This window comes from Colossoma macropomum, unplaced genomic scaffold, assembly GCF_904425465.1.
Source record: "Colossoma macropomum unplaced genomic scaffold, Colossoma_macropomum, whole genome shotgun sequence".
NCBI lineage: Eukaryota > Metazoa > Chordata > Actinopteri > Characiformes > Serrasalmidae > Colossoma > Colossoma macropomum.
In genome coordinates, this window is record NW_023494804.1 from 11,092,018 (window position 1) to 11,117,188 (window position 25,171).

Genomic DNA, 25,171 nt, shown 5'->3' on the forward strand with positions numbered 1-25,171 from the left:
TAATCAGTGCTTCATTAAAGTAAATCTGGTAACCTGGTCATAAAATATCAATTGTGTTGTTTTAAAACAGTAAGTTCTTGTTACTGTTTTTACTCTATTAATGTTTACATATTTATTCTAAATTTGCATACAAGCAGAAGCACACGTTACCCAGAGAAAGGTTTTCAATAACATTTGCACAGTACTGTATAAATATCATGATCAACAGTTGCTTGAAATAGAGAAACACTGAATTAACAAATGCAATACTATACATTTGAGGAACGCTAAACATTTAATTGTATATTTCAAATTATAAAATGCAGAAAGTCTGAACCATGAAATGAAAAGGCAAATTGAGAGGGAACTTGTTTTATTCCAAAGCAGGACAAACAAGATCTCAATGGCACAATCAAAAAAAAAAAAATCCTAATCTTTGACTGAATTAGTTTGACATGGTTCCACTGTGGGGAACAACTGGTGAGAGGGGCTGACAAAACTTGGGGGCTCAGATAAATTAAACCCAACACTGAACATGTTCCTCATATAAGAAATACTGAGAGTTTCCATGAACTCTTTTGTACACTGCTAACTGGCTTCTGGTAGCCTTTTCTCTGTACAAGTTATCTTAGAAATATTGGAGCTCCTTCGTGGAGATGCTTTTTCCTCTGTGGGGATGTTCATTGTCCTCTGATTTGCCTCACAGCTAAATTATCATTTAGGCACTTAATTATCAGCTCAGTCCTTGGTTTGCCTGTGTTCAGTAAGAAGAGTGTCCACTTAATAATAATGTCCATATAGCTTTTCATGGTAATGATTAAACAGTGACATCCCAGTGTCTCCACTGGTCTGTAGAGACCAAACTTGCAGTCAGCGCTGGAGGCCGCTGAGAGGATTTTGGCTCTGGTCAGCCCAGTGGTGTTAGGTTTGGCTCTTCTTTCCTGTGTAGCGGAAACTCTTCAGGGGGTTCTTGCCTCTGATGTTCTTCTGCAAGACGAAGGAGAGAACGGAGACCTTTCAGGATATTTAGCTTTAGAAGGCACTCTGTCTGACTACATCATAAAAAAATAAACCCTCTGTAAAGTGGATGTGTATTTACTTTCTTAAATAATCTGCAATAAGTGAATGATTATGACCCACTTATAACATTTGTGTGGTTTTACGAGCCAAAATTCAATTTTTTTAAAACCATTTTCTAATCCCTTACAATAAAAGAGGCTGTTTTGGTTTCGGTGCCTTTAACACTGATATAAAATGACTGAGCTCTGCTCTGATTGGCTTTGCTGTATTGTGCCTCATTCAAAAAGCAGTCCAAGTTGAAACACTCCTTATAACTTCAGTGTGAATGCGTGGGGTAAACTGCTGTAGGCTGCATATGCTGATATGTAACAATGTTTTGTGGCATCACAAATCAATGAATTAAAAAAAATCATGGAAAAACAAACTCCCTGTGTTTTTCTAAACTAATACTAAACTAAACAAATTTGAAGTAATATGTAAACATTGTCAACGTTTAAAACCATACAATTCACTATCCAATCCATACAATCCCTCTATTAAACCATGCTGCAAAAACAGCCTGTTTTGAAGTCAATGTTTTTGTGAGATCATAAGATCCAACTCTTTAATTAATTATACACACACACACACACACACACACACACACACACACACCTATTCAGCCCACAGCAGTTCAGCCCCACCTGTTCATGTTTTAGGGAGTGTTTCAGCTCTGAGCATGGAGTCAAAAAGATTTTGAGCTTGTAAAACGATATTCACACCTGCAAATTTCAGTACATTTGTGTTTGAGCAACTACATACACGTAAATCAAATTCACAAATGTATAAAGATTTTTTGAATATATAAAAAGAATTTTTGAATGTGTAAAAAAGATTGGAATTTGTAAATGAAATGTTGTGAATGTGTTCTACTCAAATAATTTACATTGTGCCAGACCATTACATTTCATGAAAAGTCTGAAGTTTCAAGTGTGACAGTACAAACCCATGAACACCTCTCCCTTTCTGTGTGAAGCTCTTTTTACAAGTACGGATTTTTGACCCTGTTTTGACGGCAAATTGATGGACCAATGGGAAAGCTTGAACTGTTCCAATCAGAAAGTCTGACTTTCCGATCACAACCCTGACTGGTTGCTGTTAGACTAAGCTTTGGTCCCCGTCTCTTAATGGCGCTTCGACAGAGGGCATATGTGGCCATATTCGGTATCTGATTCTAGTAGTGTGTGTACATGTTAGGTAATAGAACAAAAACTATGGACATTTGACTTTGCAGTCCGGTCCAGCAGTGAGGCCACTTTAATTTGCCTCTCGTTCGACCCGGGCAGCCGAGCTCGGGAGTTGCTTCCCGCCTTTATGGCGGGAACTCGTGGCCGTCGTCATCGTCGTCAGCCCCCTCTCTGCCGGCTGACGTCCTCCTCCCGCCGTCACTTGTGTCCGTCGGTGGTGTTCAGGATTTGCACGCCATTTGATTTCCGTGTATGTAGTTGCTCAAACACAACTACAAATTTCAGTACATTTGTGAATATCGTTTTACAAGCTCAAAATCTTTTTGACCCTTTTTGACTCCATATCTGAATGTCTTTTGAATGAAGTTCTTGAGCAGAACTTGTTTATCTTATCTCAATTGTAAACAACAATCCTGTTTAATTCTAAGGGATAAAGAAAGGTTGGAAAATGACCCTGTCAAAATGAATTATGGATTATTTTTGGTACATAAACCATACAGATGTTTTGTCAACGTTTAACCTCAAAGTAAAAAAAAAAAGCATGTAAAGTGTTGGATATGGTCCCATTAACATTATTTATATACTACATCAAACTTTTGTTCGTCAAAAAAACACAACTAAAATTTGGTGTTCCAGTAGCTTTTCTTCCTGGGGGATTTCTGTCTCACCTTAAAGGCAGTTTTCACAGCTCCCTTTGGATTGTGCCTCAGCCTCTTCTTCTTTCGTCGTGTGAGGGGATTCACCATATTCTTCAGCGTGGGTGGAACTAAAGCAGGTATGAGAGAAAATTTACCTTTCTAAATGCTTCATGCACCAGTAACATCATGTACAACAACATGTACAGACTTTTATTATATAAGTAATAATCTCTTACTCAAGTAATCGGGCACGTTTTTCAGATGGGGTTTGATAATAGCAGGATGGAGGTCTTTGTCATGACGTAGCAGCTGCAGATCTCTGGGGTTGTCTTCAAAGTATGTCTGGATAGGATCAAAATTTCACTAAAGCCATTCAAAAAAACTTTCTAAAAATAACTGAACTGTATAGTTTAACTACACTAACCTTCAGTTTCTCAGAGTTCAGCAGCTCCTGCTTTATCTCCTTTAATCTGGCCTCCTTCACAGCTTGCTTGGTGACAGAGCGCATGGCATCCTACAGGCCCAATCAAAACTCAAATCAGTGAAAACGAACAAAAGAATTTGCTGTACATTACGTTGTAAAATGGTTGTATGTGTAGTCATCATACCCGACATCTGTATCTAAACCCCTCTATTTCCTCCATTTTGAACCCATATGGCTTCAGTACACAGTCCGCATTGTCTGCACAAAAGAGGAGGAAAAAAGTTCAGTCAATGTAAATAATTATAATTAACAAAAACGTTTAGTGTGTGATATTTGCTTCTTGAGTTTTGTATCGGAGCTACATGGCTAATGTAAAGACGTATACACTTATTAATAGCACAGAGAAGAAAAAAATTAAGAAAATTAAAATACTTTTGCGCGGCCAGATAGGATTGTGTGGCCTGATCTGGCCCTGCGGGCCTTGTGTTTGACACATGGGCTATAGTGTGTGATTTTCTGGTTTAAAGACTAGGAAGGCCACCTTCTGATGATGTATCTTGAAGGTGGGGAACTTTTGAAAAACTACAGCTGCTTTGGGTGGAATTTTTTTGTTGTTAGCTGGTGAATGCAGAAGGAAAGCAGACAGTTAATATTGCTGTCAAGATCTTGTTGCAGCCATATAAATGTGGTAATTCTCTTCAAATCATCATTACAGTTTAGAGAACGGATTGTTCAAACAACAAATGACTTATCAGATGAGGTGGACAACAAAGCTAAAGTTAGCAACATGCACTACCGGGCAATATAGATACTAGATTCTATATTATATAATAGCTTCTTTTCTCTGGATAAAAGGGTAAAAAAAAATAAAAAAAAATCTGTGGCCTTCATTTTCCACTGAATAAAGACAGAATCACTGTTTGCAATTTTGTTTGATGATGGAAGTAAGAGTTAAGGCCTTTACACACTGTGATTTATTCGGAAGACAGTAAATGATTTGAGCATAGTTATAACTGGTGACATCATGCACACCAAATGTGATTTTTTCAGACTGTATTCGCTCCCTGTTCAATTTTTGCAAATTTTCATCAGCAATGAGTTCTCCCTGACCAATCAACGTCATCTCTGGCATTGTCATGACGACAACCAAGATGATGGAGCAGCTGTGTTCCAGCAAAAAGAACTTTTTATCAAATGCTAAAGGGATCAAAATCTCCAAAAGCAGCTCAAACTGGGCTACAAACAGCCGAGTTAAATGTGGACGCTCTTAAAGTTTCAGCTTCAAAATGAAGTGATGAAGCTCTTCATGCTACCAAAGACGATAGCATCCTGCTCAATGGCACTTTTTGTGAGGAGCAAAGGACCTTTTCTGATATAGCTGATATGTATTCTGCCAATATATATATTTTGATATATGTTGCCGGTGCTGGGCGATATGACCTCAAATCAATATCAGGATTAATTTAATGTTTTACCTCGATTACGATTAATGAACGATTATTTTGTTTTTGGTTTTTTTGTTTGTTTGATGTTTTTCCCCTCATAGTTCACCGACAAGGTTTGTACTGTAAATATGCTCTGCATATCTTAATGTAAATCATCTCAACAGCCAGATTGGAATTCATGCTTTTGACTTTTACGTCAATCCAACTCTACATTCGTCATAATTTCGCGCTGCTGAGACCTAATAAACATTTGGGGTGATATTTCTGTGCATAAATTAGAAGAGACTCATCCAAAACCCCTCTGTGATTTTGGAAGAAATGGCCGAACGCAGCCGTAGGACAGCGAGGCTGCAGCATCAAAGAACAGTTAAAAGTCTGAAAACACAGATTAAAGAATCCGAAGACACGAACCAAAGAAGTGACTGTGGCCGAATAACGCGCCCTTTTTATAGCGAGCTCACACATTCTGATTGATGAGCCCAGCTGTCAGTCAGTGAAGCTTCATGATGACCCCTGTGACACTGGCGGAGATGAAACTGAAAGCTCCGGGAGCGAATGGAGTTCGTTCATAGTCAGGATTGTTTACTTCTGGATGAGCCGCATGAAGCGTTGTATTTCTGCGCATGCAGGTCAGTTTAGGAGCTGATCTGTTCAGACTGATGCCGCACACAGATCACATTTAAAAGTTAATGTGAACAGCCAAACGAAAAAATTGGATTTGGTTAGAAAATCAGATTTGGGCCGCTTTTACCTGCTGTGTAAACATAGCCTTAGCTTCCATGTCGCAGGGTTGACGTGGTGGAGTCACGTGACTACACGCGCAGTAGTACGTTTTTAAGAGGACAGTATATGAACACAGAGTGGGAAAAGGATTAACAGAATTTTAAAAAAAAATCTAAATAACCGACATGAGCAAGATTACAGGCAAGACTGCCCATTTCTTTTGCAGTGCAATAAAACATGGTGAAATTCCAAAAGTCACATCCGGTCCAGTGTGTATACTTTAGATGCGAAAAATTGTGTCCAAATATTTCACAAATCTGTGTAAAGGCCTTTAAGGTCGTTAATGATAGCTTGGTTATATTTATTAGCCCACAGATCGGTAGCTAGGCGAGCAGTTAGAATTGGTTGACAGGGATTTGGCTATATGAACGGTATACGTAACGCATGCTGGGTATTGTAGTTAAAGAATACTGATAACCGGAAACCTGAAAACCAAAAGGACAGGCACACTATGCTGCGATGCAGAATACTACATAAAACACTCTCAGCTCTAAACTCTGGTTTTAAGCCACTTTATCATCTCAGTGTGGTTTAAGGCAAGTCTGTGATCATTTCCTAAGTGATAAATGCTAATTGCAGGGGTACAAGTTTTCACTACTGGTTAGCAATTATCCTTGTAGCTTCAGTGCTTTCAAGTAATACAGATCAACATTATATAATATACAATAATATAGTGTATAATGGTAATTTATATTACAACAGTATAGAGTGAAATTTAGTAAACATTAAATGCTCAGTCGTGTGTTACCTCCAGCAAGCGCGTTCTCAACATCCTCCAGCAAAGGAAGCTCTGAATGGGACACAAATGTCAGTGCGGTGCCACGATTGTCTGCTCGAGCGGTTCTGTCGATTAAATGAAGAAATCAAAGACGTGAGCAATAAGCTTCCTTACTATAATCAACGGATTTGAAGGAGTAAAAGAAGGTCATGTTCACCTGCCAACTCTGTGGACGTAAGATTCAACAGAGGTGGGAAAATCAAAGTTGATGACATTCGCCACATTCTGAAAGTCAACACCTCTGGACACACCATATTCTTTATCTTTGCCTCTGAAAGACACAGAAGCAATGCGCAAGTTACATCTCTACATTTCATTAATATCTATATACACAAAAAAAATCCTTGAAAATGTATAGTTTTAGGAAACATACACAATATGGCCAAAAGTATGTAGACGCCTGACCATCACACCTTTGAGTTATGCTGAAACAGGAAAGGGCCTTCACCAAACTGCTGCAACACAGCTGGAAGCATATAATTGTGTAAAATGTGTTTATATGCTGCATTAACATTACCCTTCAGTGGAACTAAAGAACTCCAGACCATTATCCCTCCTCCACCAAACTTAACTGCTGGCACGAATGCATTCTGGTAGGCAGCATTCTCCTGACGTCCACCAAACCCAGATTCGTCCATCAAACTGCCAGACAGTGTAACATAATTCATCACTCCATACAACTCTACTTTCCACTGCACCAGAGTTCAGTGGCGGCATTCTTTACACCACTCCAGCAGACACTTGGCATTGCGCATAGTTATCTTAGGCTTGCCTGCAGCTGTTTGGCCATGGAAACCCATTTTATGAAGCACTTGAGATGCAGTTCTTGTGCTGTTGTTGCTTCTAGTGACAGTTAGGAACTCTGTAGGGAGTGATGTAACAAAGGATAGGCGATTTTATGTGCTACGTGCTTCAGCACTCGGCTGCCACCTTGCGAGGTCTATTGTTTTGTAGCTGAGCTGCTGTTGCTCCTAGACACTTCAATTTAATAAGAGCATGTACAGATGCCCAGTGCAGATCTTGTGGGGCAGACATTTCACCAACTGACTTGTGGCAAAGGTGGCATCCTACGACAGTGCCACGTTTAAAGCCACTGAGCTTATCAGTACGACCCTTTCTTCTAACTGCAAGGCAATGTGCTTCATTTTCTACACCTGTTAGCAATAAGTGTGGCTGAACTCAATAATTAGGAGGGGTGTCCACATAGTTTTGGCCATATAGAGTATATTATAATGTTAAGGAACTGTGTATGCAATATGTTGTTCTATAGGTGCTGACTGTCTGGTCAACCATACGTTCTGCTTTTTGCCGAGCTCTTCTTCTTCCTTTTCCCCTTGGCCTCTGCACTCTGGGAAGTGGATGCTGGTTGTTCAAGCCCTTGCTCATCTGTGGCTATGATATAATCATAGAATCCATGGTTGAACTGTGATATGATGTGACACCTAGAAGTTAAACAGAAAATTCAGAGTGTGCAAAAGCTGTCATATTTGCATAAAGACAGCAATAATCCATAAAGTTTACACTGATATTGCACAGGTTGGTCACCAGCACCTGGCTGACATACATTCACTGGCTGCGTTACTAGAAACCTCTACCATGTAGCTCCACCTTGCTAGTACACAGTTAAAAGATTGGAGCTCATCTGTCAATTTGTGTTAGTCATATCTTCAAGCCTTTCATCAATGTTCAGTTTCTGACCACAAAGCTGCTCTTGGCTGGATATTTTTGGGTGGTTGACCACTGTCTTGCAGGGCAGACACTCTGTGGTGAGAATGGTCCACCAATGAATAATGAGGTAGAGCAGGAGTGTCCGGCCTTATCCGCAAAGGGGCAGTATGGCCGCGACTTTTCATTAGAAGCAGAAGCATACCTGATCAACTGATTGGAGAAGTGTGTACATCTACATAGTGAATCTATAAGGTAGGTAGAGCTTTCTAATTTAATAAGAGAAGGCAGGGCAGGGCAATGACAATATTTACTATTATCATGAAAAATTCTGTCACATTCTGTATGCTTTTCTGAGCATGTCATGGACATCACTGGTACTTAAACACTTCCCAACTGCATGTTTGACTACAAAGAGAGCAAAACTGCCCATTTAATTGAATTTAGTGCAGCGCAGGAAACAAATTATTTGTATTATTGTTTTGATAGTTTTTCATTTTTTTATGTGGCACTCCTTTGTCTTTTCCAACTTATCAAATGTCAGAAAAAAATATATCGTGACATATCATGTATCTTAAAGCATCATGATTACATTTTTGCCATATCGCCCACCTCTACATAAATCTATTACAGGTCTTACATTTCCTGATGTAACCTGAAAGGTCTGTTTTCCATAATCTGTTCTTATAAAAATATTAAGGACTGCTGGCATTTTCAAATCAAGCACGAAAACATTTAATGTTCTGAATCGCTGTTTTCCACAATATAAAACCAATTTGTTATTTGTTAAAGGATGCATTATTCTACCACTCTAACTTAAGTTAATTGCAAGAAGCTATTTAAAAGTTAAGACAGATGAACAGAGCTGTAGATGATTCTATAATAACTGACAAAGCTGTATAACACTGAGAATGAAGATTTTAAAGATTTAGAAAGTACTGATAAAATCTCACGGCATACAACTCATTGTAAATAGATCTTTACACTGTATTAGTTTGTGATGTTCTCAAAAACATTATATTAAATAAATCATCTTGTGTAAATTATAACTGAATGAAATAACAAATTATTTTGATAGTTATTCAAACCTTCTGAATGGTAGTGTAGAACAGGTAACTCTTCAATTGCACTGTCAGTAGTCTAGCGGTCGGTTATCATCTATTGCTGCTGTAAGTACTTGCCTTGAGTGAACAGGCAGTTCAGAGTTGAGGACACAGGCAGGAATGCTGAACTGCTCCAAGAAGAGCTTGAGTCGGTAGCAGCGGTCCAGGGAGCCCACGAAGATGAGCGTTTTGCCTCGCACCAGGCCCAGTTTGAGGAGTGTGTAAATGAGCAGGAACTTGTCCTCCTCCTCACATTTCACACTGTACTGTTGCAGCTGAGAGCTCTCTGGCAGGTATGAGCCTTGTAGCTTCAGAGTCACCTACAAAGAAGAGGAGACATCAATAGGATTTTTAAGGCAGAATCCTGGCACTATTTAATCCAAGCCCAGTCCTAAAACCATAATTGCATATGTACACGAGGGACACGTGTGCCATTTTTCATCTTGGCAATCAAAGGCATGCTTACGAGCAGCCTTTTCGAGCCCTTACTGGCCTTCAGCCAAGACCGCAAGGATGTGGCCTCTTACCAAAAATTCCTTGAGAAACAGGTAAAAAAAAAAGAAAGCATGAAAGTCTGGACAATACATATCCTACTTTTTTTGCTGTGTTGAAAAGCACACAGATTTCATAGAAGAGTATCAGGTTTACATTTTTTCACATCCACTGCAAGTTGAGCGTTTTTCAGTCATGTAAAAGGTCGTATCATGTAAACTTGTGAATCATCTAGAATCGTGACTTTACCAGTTGTAAATACAAATATGTCAGCCTTTCAAGCACAATTTACAAGTGGGAAAATTGGTATTTCCCAGTTTCTGACACCACTCGAACGCAGTATTCATCTCAGCTGCTTTTGGAGATGTTAGTACCATTCGCGAGGATGCAGAGGACAAACAAATCCTTCTAACATTTGTAAAAAAAAGTCTTGTTTATCGGAACAACCAGGATCCGTCAGTGTGGTTGTCCCCATGCCGACAGCAGGGATGAAAGTGACTGGTCAGGCAGTCACCGCTGCCAGTCCTGCTGTGAGGCATGAAAACGTTTTTTTCAACGGCGACTTTTAAACACAGCATTCCAGTTTGCGTGAAGCTTCCTTTCATGTATAAGCGTCCTTTACTTGTTAGGTATTTATTTAGTTGAGTAGCTCCAGTGTAAAACTAAGGAAAAATGTCCAACATCAAATGTATCTTTGCTGATTCTAATTATACGGTGAAAGGATTTTTTTTGCCAAAACATTACTTTCTGTAAAAAAAATCATCACACAGTGCAAGAGTGGAGCATTTATTTTAAATAATATAACGAAATACACCGATCAGGCGTAACATTATGACCACCTCCTTGTTTCTATGCTCATTGTCCATTTTATCAGCTCCACTTACTATATAGGTGCACTTTGTACTTCTACAGTTACAGACTGTAGTCCATCTGTTTCTCTGATACTTTGTTAGCCCCCTTTTACCCTGTTCTTCAGTGGTCAGGACCCCCATGGACCCTCACAGAGCAGGTACTATTTGGGTGGTGGATCATTCTCAGCACTGCAGTAACACTGACGTGGTGGTGGTGTTTTAGTGTGTGTTGCGCTGGTCTGAGTGGATCAGACACAGCAGTGTTGCTGGAGTTTTTAAACACCTCATTGTCGCTGCTGGACTGAGAATAGTCCACCAACCAAAAATATCCAGCCAACAGCGTCCTGTGACCACGGATGAAGGACTAGAGGATGACCAACACAAACTGTGCAGCAGCAGATGAGCTACTGTCTCTGACTTTACATCTACAAGGTGGACTGGCAAGGTAGGAGTGAACTAGATAATAAATAGAGTAAATAAATAGTAATAGAGTGGACAGTGAGTGGACAGTGTTTAAAAATCCAAGCCCAGTCCTAAAACCACTGCTGTGTCTGATCCACTCATACCAGCACAACACACACTAACACACTACCACCACATCAGTGTTACTGCAGTGCTGAGAATGATCCACCACCCAAACAGTACCTGCTCTGTGAGGGTCCATGGGGGTCCTGACCACTGAAGAACAGGGTAAACGGGAGCTAACAAAGTATCAGAGAAACAGATGGACTACAGTCTGTAACTGTAGAGCTACAGAGTGCACCTATATAGTAAGTGGAGCTGATAAAATGGACAATGAGTGTAGAAACAAGGAGGTGGTCATAATGTTATTCCCTGATCAGTGTATGTCTGACTGCAAGAACGGCTCCAAAACATGCTACTTGTTTACTTACAGGATTGTGTAGAACCAACTCCTTCAAGGCCTGAACGTCATCGTTGAATGTAGCAGACATAAGGAAAGCTTGGTAGATCTTAGGTAAATGACTGTAGAGGAAAGTATGACCATGCTTTAGACTTGGTTCATGTCTCAAACTGAGATAAGTAAAATCTAAAACAGACTTGCTTATGCGATTTCTGACGCTGTACAATTTGCTGTTTTTATAATGATGGACAAAAACAGAAACAACATTCGAGACTTCAATCCAGATTTTACTGTTTGCACTTATTAAAAGCTGTGAAGGGTACCAAGGTTTGAAAGACTCACCAGATGAGGCTCTTAAGGTCAGCCTCGAAGCCAAAAGAGAAGAGTAGGTCAGCCTCATCTATAACCAGCATCTCCAGAGAGGAGTGCAGCACCAAGTTCTGGGCAGCAATGTGGACTTGCACTCGAGATGGTGTGCCCACCACAATGTCAGGCTTTTCCATCAGAATGGGCCTAAAGTACCACACAAAATCATAACATTAACGCAAACACCATCTATACAACTACGTTCCGAGCAGCTAATCAAATGTACTTTTTTTAAGGTGGACTGACCTCTGTGCTGATAATTCTGTTTTGCCCGAGATGTCTGCCACCCGAACGTCTCTAGCACAGTAAGCAGTGAGCTGACGAATCATGGCCTGGACTTGCTGACCCAGTTCTTTGGTAGGAACCAGTACCAAAGCTCTGACCGCCTGCTCCCGCACAGTCTGCCACAAAAACAAGATGCTGTCATCCACTAATTCATTTGATGCCTGACATCCTATGGACTAATCCTATGATCAATGGAGTTTCTCAACAAGCTTGGGAAGAACCATGTGGAAAGTGTGACAAACACAAAAGCCACGTTTTACCTGCTTAGAGGTAAGGATCCGCTGGATAACAGGAACAGCATACGCTGCTGTTTTTCCTGAACCTGTTCGAGCTCTGGCTAGAAGATCCTTTCCTTCCAGAGCCAAAGGAATGGCTTTCTCTTGAATAAGGGTCGGCTCAGCCCATCCTAAGTCGGCGATCGCCTGATAGGATTGACAGAAAATAAGAATAAAGTGACATCAAGTTAAAAAAGAAAAAAAAAGACAGCCAGGAGTACAGTAAAGTAGCCTGGCAACAATAAACTATACTACACGTGCCTTCTCAGTTTTTATATGTAATGTTTACGATGGTTAAAAAGTGGTAAATCTGATAAAAATAAGTTTTCTTTGGAGACTATTTTGCCTGACAACACCCTGCATGTATCCCTCCACCATGAATGGATTAAAACAAATTGATTTAAAGTATGTTTAAGACCAAAACTTCATCACTGTCACAAAACAACATCTTAGACATGAGGCAGGGTTTTCATAACCATGTATGTAATAACTTTCTGTGATGGAGCTTTTAGAGGCTTTATAAACTCTTCAGACGTCTGGTTCCCATCACCACCACTGTGAACAATTCTAAGTAAGCTTCTCTAAAACTGAGCATTTCGCATCAAACCATACTAATGACTGTTGACATTTTAGCCGTTTTTTGTACAAAAAATTATAGGAGGAGTTCTCCATAAAGAAGAACATGTATGAGCTCTATCGTTATATATAATTAACGAATATGTCAGGTGAGAACAAAAACACAGCGAATGGTAACTGGGATATGGGCACTGCTAGCTAGCTTACTTTAATCAACTAGCTACTATATACGACGCTAAAATCATCTTCTTGTTCGAATTTTCACGTTCCACCTTAAGTGGTGTAGCCGCTGCATCATTTAAGGTGGAACGGGAAAATTCGAATAAGAAGCTGGCAAATAAGAAGCCGACTTCAGCCTCGGCCACTACATCTTAGTGAACACTGTTGTGGTAAAATGTCAGAAATGTTCAGCTGATCATGGGCGCCACAATAAGTTTTCGACAGCGGATCACCAGTTAGACACGGACCACACTTTACAAACCGCCAAACATTTAATTAAGCCAGAAAAGTACCTTTAAAAGGCGATCGTCCAAGCCCATCTCGTGGAACTGAAGCCTGTCGGCTGCCATCTTCTTCCCACGTGGGTTTCCGAGAGTTGAAGAGGGGCGCTGAAATGAGAGCGGCTCGTCTGAGGAAGCAGCAGCGACACCAGCTGGAGTAGTTTTTCGTTCAAATTGTGATGTTAACTCTGTTGAGATAAAGAAACCCCACACCAGATTTCAGTACGCAGCGCGTCGCTGCAGTTTAATGGCTCAAAGCGTCTGAGATATTTTGATTTAGCTTTGGTATTTTTATGATGAGGAGATCCAGAGCCGCGGTGTCGGTCCGCCGAGCTCCAGCGCAGAGCTGCTCCAGCCGCACGGTGGCAGCACAGCGCCGGAGGGATGGCAGCCCGCCGCAGTGCCAATCGAGCGGACGACGAAGACGACAAAACGCTAGACACAAATCGGAGGTAAGTTTACAGTTGGAAACGTAAAATTTAATTTCAGGCGAAATGACAGACTGACTAACGCTGCGCGGAAAGGAGTCGCAGCAGTAAAGTCCAGTAAATTCGGTCTCTGGCAAGCGGGTAGCCGGCCCGGTTAGCCGGTGTTTTAGAACCGGTCCAGCCCCGGTTAGCCTAGCTGCGTTAGCGGTGCTATTATCCGTATCACTAACCCTGTTTACAGAGAACTGGAGACACCTGGACCTCGGTAACGCTGGTGTTTAGGAGTTTAAATGTAATGTTTTGGCAAGTCGTGTCTTGATTCGGGCTGTTTTGTTAAACAGCTGCCACCTGCAGTCAGTTAAATAGCGAAAGCAGTTTGTTTTCCTAACAATTTCCCTTTTTAGTAACTAGTAAGCTACATTACGTTGCAGCATTCAGTTTAATTGTCGTCAACCTAGTTAAGATACGATTTCGATTTGTTAGGCAACCATTCGATATTTTGGACTGTAAAAGATGTTGGATTACATCATAGCTTTTAAAGCAGGGCTGCCCAAAGTGTGGCTTATGAGGACATTTATTCGACCCTCCAGGAAGCAACACTGTTTGTTTTGTTCTCTCTCTCTCTCTCTCTCTCTCTCTCTCTCTCTCTCTCTCTCTCTCTCTTTCTTTCTTTCTTTCTTTCTTTCTTTCTTTCTTTCTTTCTTTCTTTGCGTGTGTGTGTGTGTGTGTATATCTATATGTATGTGTTAATGTGACATATATACGTATGTATAGAGATTTTTTTATATGTATGTGTGTACATATGTGTGTGTATATAAATGTAGTGCATTCTTGCTTTTTTGTTTTCCTATGAAAAAAGTAATGAAAGTGTGATATGAAACGTACCTACCTTCCTTATTTGTTATTGTTTTGTCATTTTTGACCCTCTTCAAACGACAAACATTGCACTTTGGCCCCCCAAGATAAAAAGTTTGAGCACTCATCCTTCAGAGTCTGGTGTGCTCTTCAGAGCGAGCTGTTCCATATTTTTGCTGTTACACTGGTCAGAATATGCCATACAGCAAGTTACACAGGGTAGATTAGAATCCAGAGGTTTTCAGCTCCAGTTCTGGGGGACCTGCTGCCTTTGGCCCAGTTTCTTAAGGTTAAAATCCTCTTTAGTGCTAGAGAACATGTTCCGTGTCTTGCTTTCTGTACCACTGAAAAATGATCTTTGTGCCAAGATGCTTTTGGGAAGCTTGACCCTGGACAGATTCAGCTATTGCTTACCACAGCATGTCTGCTGTGACTCATGAAAAACTGGATTAGGTGTGTTAGAACCCCAGTTCTTGCAACTGTGCAAGTCATTGGGACCCCATGAATGAAGCTACAAACAACTGGATTAGAATATGCTGCTCAACAAGGGTATGCATTTTCTATTCTGTATCAATTAGATCTTTCTGAATTCTCCTCTTGCATGCGGAAGCAAGCTAATATGGACACACAGGTACATTTCTGCCTTAAACAAGAGTTTTGACAGCAACAGGTTGTTTTCTGCAATCTGTGCTAAACGAAGGATTGTTTTCTTAGATGAGGCAGCGGGTCTTCACCGGCGTTGTGACACAGCTGCAGGACCACCATGGCATAGTAGACCAGGAGGTGCGCTTTCCCATAAGGTCTGTGTTTTTCTTTAAATGCTCTCTAGGGAAAAATAGGAGTTTGCATAAGAGTACAGTGTGATATATTTGTGTGCTCACTGTCAAGTTGCTGTTCTCCAGTGTTGTTGTAGGGAGGGTGCCCTTGGTCGGCGAGAAGGTGCTGGTAAAAGCGGTGCAGGATCCATTGCAGCCGGTCAACTGGACAGCCCAAAGAGTGCAGGCTCTTAATGGGCAGGTAGGCTGTAAATGTATACTGTGTTAGAACTGTGTACTAACATATTTGCCATGATTGTAGAGTTATAAAATTAAAAAAATGTCCTTTTTATTTCCACCCTGCCATCTTCTATAAGCCGTTCAAGTCGCCTCCTCCCCTGTTACCTTCCATGTCAGCAAACATGAAACCAGGCATTTTGGGAAACAAACCTCAACCATTGCTGAAATCCCCCAAAATTCCTCCACTTATACCAACTATGCAACCAAATCCAGGTAAGTCATTACTACTGCAAGAATCACTGCTGCTTTAACTAATACAGCCGCCTTGTGTAATACTGAACAGCATGGTTTATTTGCAATTCATAAATCATTGCCATATTTATCCTGATGTTTCTCAGGCGGCATGCACCCAATGCCCCATCACCAGCAAATGCCATGGGCCTTTGATGGCTGGGGCGGAAACAGGAAGAGGCACAGTGAGGCTGTGGGAGGACGACGAGGTGGACGCTGGTGAGTCACATCATGTTACCACATTTGTTCCCTTTTATATTCATTCTTCCTCCCTCAGATTCTTTTTACAGTGATAGAACAGTGAAAGCAATCGAATTTTCTTTCCATATTTGATCCTTTGCTTATTAAAGTCTTTGTTATATCGGTCCTTGAAGCTGGTCTGATTAAGTGGACAGCAAGACATATGTAGCTGTTTACATTTGGCATTTGCATGTATCTCAAATGCATCTCCTGTGACCCCTTATGATCAGATTTCATGACTGGTAAAAGGGAGCCATGGATATTTTACATTCTCTTGCCGAGCGAAAGTGTTCCTCGAGTTCTTGTTCGTGTACACGTACAAACTGTTAGACTATATGAAATGTGGTCATATGCGTCCCTGACCACCTCCAACGGTGGTGATGCATTGGTCCCCATTCACACCTGTACTTGGCACTGTCCACTTACGATCAAATCACCCAAAACTCATGTTAATGCCCAGTGTGAACAGGGACTCACAGCCTTGAGTGTGCTTAGTTCCTGTAACTGGTTGGGGCTACACCAAGCATCAAAAGTACATCTGCCTCATGTCCTCCTGTCCAGGGAGGAAGGTGGAAGTTCTTGGGGAGGCGACAGCACACACCAGAAGAGACGGAGATGGAGGGCCACGCCTGAGGAAGAAGCACCAAAGAAGAGCACACCTGTAGCCAGCCAGTGCATCCCTCTCTTCTCCTGTTTTCCACGAGACAGGTTAGTTAATTCAAATGGTACAAAGCCAATTTGAGACAAGCCTTTGCTTAATAATTAGTATGCCTTTACTGTTGTAGGAGCTCCATTTCTGTGAGAAAGTAATCTTACAGAAAAAAAACACACACTGTCGTAACATTATGTTTTATTGATTTTGTAAGTGAAAAGAAGTTAACCAATCCTCTGCAGGGAATGAACTCCAAATATTGCATTTTTTTCAGCAAATTTTAATGCATAACTACTATTTATTCACTGAGTTTAAAGCTACACTGGGTAATATTTTGTTGTTAACTCTATTGAGATAAAGATACTGCATACCAGATTTCACTACGCATCATATCGCTGCACTTTAGTGGCTTGAAATGCAAGATATTTTGATTTGGCTTTGGTATTTTTATGATGAGATCTGGATCCACGGTTTTGGCCCACCAAGGCTGCCTGATTTGGAGACCTCTCTTGCGGAAACGTGTAATCGCACGTAACATGCAGAAGAACATTTTGTAATGTCAGTTATGCTTCTGATTGCTTACCTGAATGGATGAATATGATGTTTGCGAGCAGGTTAGAAGCGTATTCAAAGAAAACATAATTTAAACTTGGTGAGGGACATGTCTTTAGTTTTTTTTTTTTAGCTTGTGTGTTTTTTTTTGTTTGTTTTTTTTTGTTTTGTTAGTGCAGCTTTTTATTATTAAAGTCTTTGTGTTCATCCCAATATTTCTGTCTTTCAGCCAGGCCTTGGACAGTCTGGAACTGCAGCGGCGCTACCCGCACCTCCACGCTCCTGCCTCACTCTTTCATGTGCAGCTCTGCTGGCCAGAGAGTTTCCCTCCTAGCCAGCCTCTGCCCCTCGCAGGGCCCTGCTTCTTCCATGTGGGTGCCAGCCAGGCAAAAATGGATGTTTCAGAATCCACAGACTCCACTGACACAAGTTTCTCGGTTAAGGTAAAGTAACGTTTTTTTCAAACTCTACTGAGGTAGTTCTTCTTCTTTTTCTTCTTCTTTTTCTATTTGTTATTATTATTGTTGTTGTTGTTGTTGTTGTTGTTGTTGTGTGAGAATAAACGTAAACATTTTTGCCCAGTGACATAGACGTATTGATAATTTTTTTATTGCCTTTGCAGGTGATGTTACTGTCCATGCCTGATATAGAGGACTTGTACTCTCAATGTTGCAGCTGTTCAGAGGATGGCCAGGCACATGGGGATATAGTCCACCCTACAACACTTTTCAAGGTTAGAACATTCTGTTCTCAGTCTGTTATTTTTGCAGTAGCTATGATTTTCATTCTGTAATTGAAATTACTTCAGAAATCAGTTCATTTAGAAATTAATCAAAAATAAAAAAGTACCATTTTTTCACTCTCATTTTTTTCTTTTTTTTTTCTTTCTGTCCCCTCTCTTTTTTGTGTTCTTTTTTTTTTTCTTTAATTTTTTTCTTTCTCTCTCTCTCTCTCTCTCTCTCTCTCTCTCTCTCTCTCTCTCTCTCTCTCTCACACGTTGCAGTTCCTGCTGCTGGAGAAAGCAGGGGAGCTGCAGCTCCCTGGAGGTCCTTGGTCTCCCAGAGTGGACGGTTCCAATCCAGCCAAGGATAGCAGCGTTCTGATCCGCACTGCAGTCCGCTGTGTTAAAGAGCAGACTGCTCTGGATCTTGCAGCTTGTACACAATGGTCAGTCCTTAAACTTTGAATGTGAATTTTGGTCTCAGAATAGTTTTGTTGTAGTCTGACAGTCTATATATATATATATATATATATATATATATGGTCTGTTTCGTCCCAAGGCACAAAATGGCCGAGCTGAGACTGCTCACTGGGAATAAAACGGAGACTGTTGTGATCTTGCTGCCAGATGTGTGGAATCTAGTACCGACAGCAGAGGAGTGGGCCAAGTCACGGAACGAGCAGGAGGTTAGAGAGTGCAGTGTCTGAGTCATTCATTGTGTACACATACTGAATGTTGTCCTTTGTAAAATGTTAATTTTTCCATTACCAACTGGAAAACATAGTAAAATGTTGATGTTTCGTCTGTTTTGCAGGATGATGAGTCTCCTCTCCCTGAAGCACCCTCCCTGGTGGTCCAGCCCTCTGCAGGCCTGACACTGTCAACCGTCTCCCTCTCTTCTTTACTGGAGCGGACTAAGGATACATTTGAGGTTTGCCCCTTGATTCTTCTGCAAACACAGACATCAGATAACACTGTCATGTATTATAAAGTATTAAAAAGGGCACGGAATTACTTGCAAAATTAAAGCTGTCTTTTTTATATTTTTTTCACTGAAATGTTTTTTGTATTGCTGCACATTTGCACGTTAAGGTAGAGGATGCTTACTTGCTGGTTTAGAAATAAAGGTTCTGTGTTGTACGATTTATTTTTTGACTCTCCATATGGTGCATTTGAGTAATAAAATAAGAGCTTTGTCTTCATAAACATATAGCACTGCATGATGCTTCTGTCAGACAAATGAAGGAAACCAAAGCATTTGTATTCCTACAGCATCTAGTCAGTAAATAGTGTAGTTGTTTTCAATTATTTAAGAATAATTGATGGGTAAATGTGATTTGTCAGCCATTTTCACTCATTAGCTTTGTGTGTGGTTTCTTGTTGTTTGTAAGCCTGTCCTTCTTTGTTGTCTGCTTGTTGGTGTCAGGTTTGTTTGGTGGGCGAGCTGTTCAGCGAGATGCTTCAGAGGGACTTTGGACTGCAGCTGTACCACTCTCTCTGTAGCCTGCCTCCGAGTCCAGGTTTTCCTCATTCCAAATCTAAAGCCGAAGACAACAGCACTGCCGCGGTAAGTAAAAGCCATGTAGAACGACACATACTGTAAGGGAAGTATTGAAACTAGACAGCAACTCTGGTTTACATGATAAAGGATGAGTTGCCAGTTTATTGGTGCATCACCCAAATAACAGTTTTAATACAGTGTTGTATTGAAACTGGGGTGGAGTGAAAGTTTAAAATAGTCCGAAATGTAAAAACTATATCGGCAATTCGTCCCTTGATCTCTTTGATGGTCTTTTTTTTGCTGTTTTTAATGGAACCAGCTTTTAGTCATCAATCCTACACAGACCTAATCATGCATTCGGTTACTAACTTTGGGCCAGTCATACTTTTTTATTTATTTTTTTTTTAATCTATGGTTTGTTCCAAAATATATACTTGCATATAACTTTAGGCTATACAAACAACATCAAAAGCTAATTAACTACACATATACATACTTTGAACGCCAAAGTGCTGGGGAACATGTAAATGAGACAAAACTCTGGTATATGGGATCTACTGTTGGGTACAGAGTAAAGTGGACAGGCAGAAGAAGAGGAGTGTCAGGTTTGGCAGTATTTTGGTTTCCAACAAAGTGAACAAAAAGAACCACTAGATGTTGGTGTTACATACGTGTACAGAATATAGCAACCATATAAATTATTAAATAGTATAAGAACATAGTTCAGAAGGTAATTGTATGGTAATCGTTTTGCCATCAGGTTAAATGCAAGCTATAGGGTAAGGCTCTGTAACGCTCAAATGCTTTACTTGAGTATGACTCTTGATAATTTTGTTTGTCGTGATGATTCTGCAAAACAATCATTTGTATATCATCGTTCTAGTTTGCTGGGTGCGTCCTATCGGAGTAAGAGGCGCTATGCAGGTACCCATACTAAAATGACTACTTTTTCTTAAACTCTAGGGGTTCTGATTTGTGAGGTTTATTTTGTTTAAGGGTTGATGTGACATACAGTGGAAAAGGTTCTGAGAACTCAAAATAATAGTTAGAATTTTCTAGAATCAAGACATTTTTAAACACCTAATATTAAAAATTGTATCTTGACCTCAGAATTTGTATACCTTGAAAGTGCACTAATATGGTAGGTGTACCTGATGAAATGAGGAGTGAGTGGCACATATGTGTTCAGTGCTGATTTAAACAACAAACAAGCTGATTCTTCTTCTTTTTTTCTTTCCTTCAGGAAGAGGAGCCTAAAAAGACAGACAAGCAGGTGAAAAAGAGAGGAGCTAGTGATTCTAAGAAAAAGAGAACAAAAGAAGAGGGGATGGAGGAGGAAGAAACTGTAATGAAGGACGAACAGGACCAACATGAAAAGCAACCAGATAATCAGAAGGAAAGCAAGAACCAAGCAGTGGGTGAAGAAGAAATGACCAGTGGCACCTCAGACAATCAGTCACTCAAGGACAATGTAAGGACAAATACCTTTTGCATGGAATCTATGTGGATCTATTTAATCTATGTAGGTTTGTTTCACGTTTAGTGTTTTTGCTTTTCTTACTCTTTCAGTTGCATTTTCTGAAGTAGCTTAAGGCATATGGGCCCATACTTTAGTTTTTACATAACTTAATTAATATTTTAGTAATTTGCATGCTAGACACTGAATAACAAATCTATGAATATTGAATTTGTGTTATTTATTTATTATTTTTTATTATTATTATTTTTATTTATTTACATTTAATCTTTCTTAAGACTAAAGGGCAGGGCAAAAAATATCAGAAAGGAAAAAAAATAAAGACAAACTGCTTAGGAATGAAAAACAGTATTTAAACATTTAATCTCCAGGAGAGTCAGTTAAACCTAGGATAACCAACATGCCAGTGCACTTTTCCAGTGCCTCCAAAAGAGTTGGTTAAACTTAGGATAAACACAACTGATCACAATAGCAAGTCTAAGGTTCATAAGGTTAATAGTGACCACTTTAGTACTTGTGTTAACATCAGTGATTGACCTATTCATATTATATAAATTGATCGATTTTGTTTGTGCCATTACATTATAAGGAAACTGACAGTGCTGCATTGATTGACCAGAAAATGAATCTCTATCGCATCCTCACATTTCTCTCTGTCCTTTTCTAAAGGACCAGCCCGTGGGACAGTGTGTAGAGCTACCTCGCAGGGTCCTCCTCTCCTGGGTGTTTTTTGACCGGCAGCTCACAGGCCACTTGAAAGAACAGGACCTGCAAAACATTCTGCTGTCCCTCGGGCTCTACCTCAACACTGCTCAGGTTTACTTCCTTTAAAATGTTGGATTTGATCATTTGTGTCACATTTGAAAAGAGCTTAATTGAAGGAACATGATATGTTATTTCCAACCAAAAAGTAAATATTATATTTCTTTCATGGTTTAGGCACAGAACCTTGTTCAAAAGGCATCAGTTGGTGGGCAGTGCCTGTACCGCAAACTCTGCTCTCGCTGGATAGACCCAGAGGAGGTGGCGTACGACCTCAGTGCTGAGGGTATGATTCATATCTCGCCCACACCTAAGCAATCATTCTTATTTATGAGAATATGTCTGTTTATATTGTCCTGTATCACCTTTATGTGCTCAGGAAATAAAAGTTTGCTGCCTGGCCTGCCTGCTAAGGAGAGAGGCTCTTCTCGTCGCTCATCCAGCAGCACTAACTCTGATGTAGTCACCTACAAAGGGACAGTGGTGAACATTCCCAACCTGCTGCATGCCCTTGAGAGCAGCAAGGCAGCGCAGCAGGAGCTGGAGAAACGCATCGCAAGTCTGCACGCTACACTCGGTATGGCAAGGAAGCATGTTTTAAATTTTCTTCTCTCTGCGCAGTTCAGTGGTAGACAAGTTTAGGCTAACAGTATACAAACCCTGTCTTGCCCATTTTAGTGTTTTTCCATTCTACCTAGCAGTCAGATATTATCAAGTCAGTACTCTTAGCTGTTGATTTAAATGTGTTTGAGTGCTTTTACCCAGGAAATTATGGATGCCGCCCCACAAACTCAGTTTGGTATGGCAAGTCAGGAAATTAAATGGGTCTACTTTAAAGAGAAATAGCGAAATATTTTGCTGTCAATGCCAATAAACAGAAAATAGGGAGGAAAAACTGTACCAGTAGTGTTTTTTGGCATGTTTCAAACTGTGAGAGCACTCCTGTACCACAAATCGTAACAGTGGCCTGACTATCCATCACTCCCATTCACTGGCTCAGCTCCTCCAAACTCGCAACAGAAACAAACATCCACTAATGCGTGTCCTTCAAACTTGCAGCTGAAACCGAGAACACAGCAGCAGCTGAAACGCACTGAAGTCTATGTGCTCTGCTTATGAATAGAAACACAAATTTACCTCAGAAAATTTGGGTTAACTCTGCTGAAATGAGACAAACATTTTATAACATTTTCAAGCCAGCTGGCTTTCAGCAGCTAAAGCAGCGTTAGCAGCCCATCTCAGCTCAGGTTTTCCGTTTTTGTCGAGTGTCCATGGAAAGAGTTCCAGTTTGGATTTCAAAAGGCCAAACTTAAAATCCTTCTTGAAATCTCCTGACTTTGGTGTGAGCCGAAGACTCACACATTTGTGAATTCCACAGAAAATGTAGATCTGTACAATGTTGGAAAGATAAATGATCCACAGTAAATGTGGTCATGCCGTGCACTGCCGATGTAGACAGGACAGGCGTGTTCGTGAGCTAATTAGTCGAATTAGATGTGTTTCCCTGAATTCCAATGAGACATGATACGTCAGCATCGCGTAAGTTAAGTGCTAGTGACCATGTATTAAATCCATCCTGCCTCCTGCTGGACTTTTTTCTAGTTCTTTCTACACCCTTATAAAATGTGGTTCTTCTGTGGTTCTGTAGCCTCTTATGCTCCTAGGAACCACCGGTGGTTCGAAAACGCACTTCGTCATATTCCTCACAACTTTCATATTTCATAAGCTACATTGAAAAGGTGGGTGTCATATGAGAGCTGTAACTGTCTTCTTTCCAGTCAAATAGACAGGTAATGTAATTTTAAACCCTCATATTAGAAGAAGCTGAACACACAATTTTTTTTTCTACTGAAAGTCGACCCATTTTTCCACAAATCTGGGCTATAAACTATAAACAGATGGTGTCTCTTCAGTGATCTGCTCTTCAGCAGTAAATTGTAAGCATATAGCAATATGTGTATGATCATAACACATTTTCTGTTCATTTGAGGGGAGCTTTTACAAAAAAATAGATAAATAAAATAAAAATTTGCATTTATTTCATGCAGTTACTGAATAATTTGCCTTAAGATTTGGTCATGTAAATTCAGATGGACGAACCAAAATATACCCTGGAGCATAAGAGGTTAATAAAGGTAGTCAGTGGGTTATATTAAAGAACTAAGGCAACTCAAGGAACCATGTTAATGCATTGATGCCTCTTTGCTTGGCTAAATGGTTCTTGTCTATGATGGAAAACTTGCATGTGGTTTTTCTGAAGAATCTATTGGTTTTATATAGCACCAGATAGAATTGCAATTAAATAGTATTGTAGTGGGGTTATAACCTTCCAGCACAAACAGCAGATCTGGGGCCGGTTTCCGAAACAGCATCTTGGTGTTAAGGTCATTTTAACTGGTAAAGAAGAGCGTATATTCATTTAAGAATAACCACCCCCATTTATTGTGATATCACAATTTTTTATGGTTGTTGTTGGCAGATAAGAGTAGTTTTCTCATGCTGTTAAAGCAGTTTACTCAGCAATTGCTAGGATTACATCATCACGTTTTGATGGACCTTTAGCACAGCTGATGAGGATTGAAATGTGAATTAAAATGTAAAATGGACACGTCCGTCGTGAATTGGCTTTTAGACCAGGGTATACACCAAATATACACACAAGATGACCACCAGGACAAAGATTGAGAACCTCTCATGTTAGTTCATACTCACATTGATTAGATGTTTATGACCTCCATTGAAAACTTTCACTTATGTCCGTATGTCTGCCCTTATATCTTTCAGAGGCTGCTGAGGCAAAGCAGGAGTCTGATCAACAAGAGCAGCTGAAGAGTAGGTTAGAGAAAGCCGAGACGCTCAACAAGGCCTACGAGAAGAGCCTGAAAGAGAATGCTGGCCACATGCTTGACGTCATCGAGAAGATGCAGAAAATGGTAGACCAGGTAATGAGCATCGAGGAATTTGTTCATTCCTCAGTGATTAAATATAAAGGCTGTGTTTTGTTTCATGCTTATTAAATTCATTTTTATCCTCCACTTGTTTACAGACGACAATCCTTACACGGACAAAGGAGACAAAAGGAACAAAGGACTAACAGTCTGCTCTTAGAAAAAAACAGGAACATTTTTAATTTATAAATCTGTATTTTTCAGCTGTGTTGAACTCCATTTGGACATGGAGTATTTATGGGATTTTTCTCTCTTCCCAAAATGTTAGACTGCTCAGCGTCATGTTAAATTCAATGACAAGGTCTGAAAATTCCTGTAGATTTTTCTTTAAGAAAAAAAAATTGTTTGATTAGTTTCTTAGAACTTGCCAAGATGCTTTAACCTTGCCCTCTGTGAAGATGATAGACTGTGGATGACGTTAATGTCAGATTTGTGTGGTTTACTTTTTATTTGTTTATTATTTATCTTTTTTTTAATCTTA

General features: G+C 40.2%; 2 protein-coding genes across 2 annotated transcripts; one reads left to right on the plus strand and one right to left on the minus strand.

Moving 5' to 3' along the window:
- Positions 1 to 335: 335 nt before the first annotated feature.
- Positions 336 to 13,390, minus strand: ddx56 (DEAD (Asp-Glu-Ala-Asp) box helicase 56). Its single transcript, XM_036594757.1, has 14 exons — positions 13,281 to 13,390; positions 12,178 to 12,339; positions 11,879 to 12,033; positions 11,609 to 11,779; positions 11,298 to 11,388; positions 9,140 to 9,381; positions 7,589 to 7,735; positions 6,451 to 6,564; positions 6,264 to 6,358; positions 3,472 to 3,545; positions 3,288 to 3,377; positions 3,100 to 3,205; positions 2,894 to 2,991; positions 336 to 966 (listed from the first exon to the last, which is right to left on the minus strand). The coding sequence occupies exons 1-14, from the start codon at positions 13,335 to 13,337 to the stop codon at positions 901 to 903; spliced, it is 1,668 nt and encodes a 555-aa protein (XP_036450650.1). The 5' UTR covers positions 13,338 to 13,390; the 3' UTR covers positions 336 to 900.
- A 266-nt stretch (positions 13,391 to 13,656) lies between these two features.
- ccar2 (cell cycle and apoptosis regulator 2) lies at positions 13,657 to 24,939 on the plus strand. Its single transcript, XM_036595673.1, has 18 exons — positions 13,657 to 13,720; positions 15,266 to 15,351; positions 15,454 to 15,568; positions 15,684 to 15,819; positions 15,945 to 16,056; positions 16,639 to 16,785; positions 17,511 to 17,724; positions 17,904 to 18,014; positions 18,285 to 18,448; positions 18,562 to 18,688; positions 18,817 to 18,933; positions 19,429 to 19,569; positions 20,747 to 20,974; positions 21,650 to 21,796; positions 21,920 to 22,028; positions 22,122 to 22,319; positions 24,527 to 24,684; positions 24,789 to 24,939. The coding sequence occupies exons 2-18, from the start codon at positions 15,266 to 15,268 to the stop codon at positions 24,834 to 24,836; spliced, it is 2,358 nt and encodes a 785-aa protein (XP_036451566.1). The 5' UTR covers positions 13,657 to 13,720; the 3' UTR covers positions 24,837 to 24,939.
- The last annotated feature ends 232 nt before the right edge of the window (positions 24,940 to 25,171 follow it).

Coding starts and splice junctions, on each gene's coding strand:
- ddx56 (XM_036594757.1), bottom strand. CDS start 13,337: ATGGCAGCCGACAGGCTTCAGTTCCACGAGATGGGCTTGGACGATCGC. Junction 7,736..9,139: donor GAACTGCCTGTTCACTCAAG/GCAAGTACTTAC, acceptor TTTAACTTCTAG/GTGTCACATCATATCACAGT. Junction 3,546..6,263: donor TGAGAACGCGCTTGCTGGAG/GTAACACACGAC, acceptor TCTTTTGTGCAG/ACAATGCGGACTGTGTACTG.
- ccar2 (XM_036595673.1), top strand. CDS start 15,266: ATGAGGCAGCGGGTCTTCACCGGCGTTGTGACACAGCTGCAGGACCAC. Junction 15,569..15,683: donor TGCAGGCTCTTAATGGGCAG/GTAGGCTGTAAA, acceptor ATCTTCTATAAG/CCGTTCAAGTCGCCTCCTCC. Junction 18,934..19,428: donor GGACTAAGGATACATTTGAG/GTTTGCCCCTTG, acceptor TGTTGGTGTCAG/GTTTGTTTGGTGGGCGAGCT.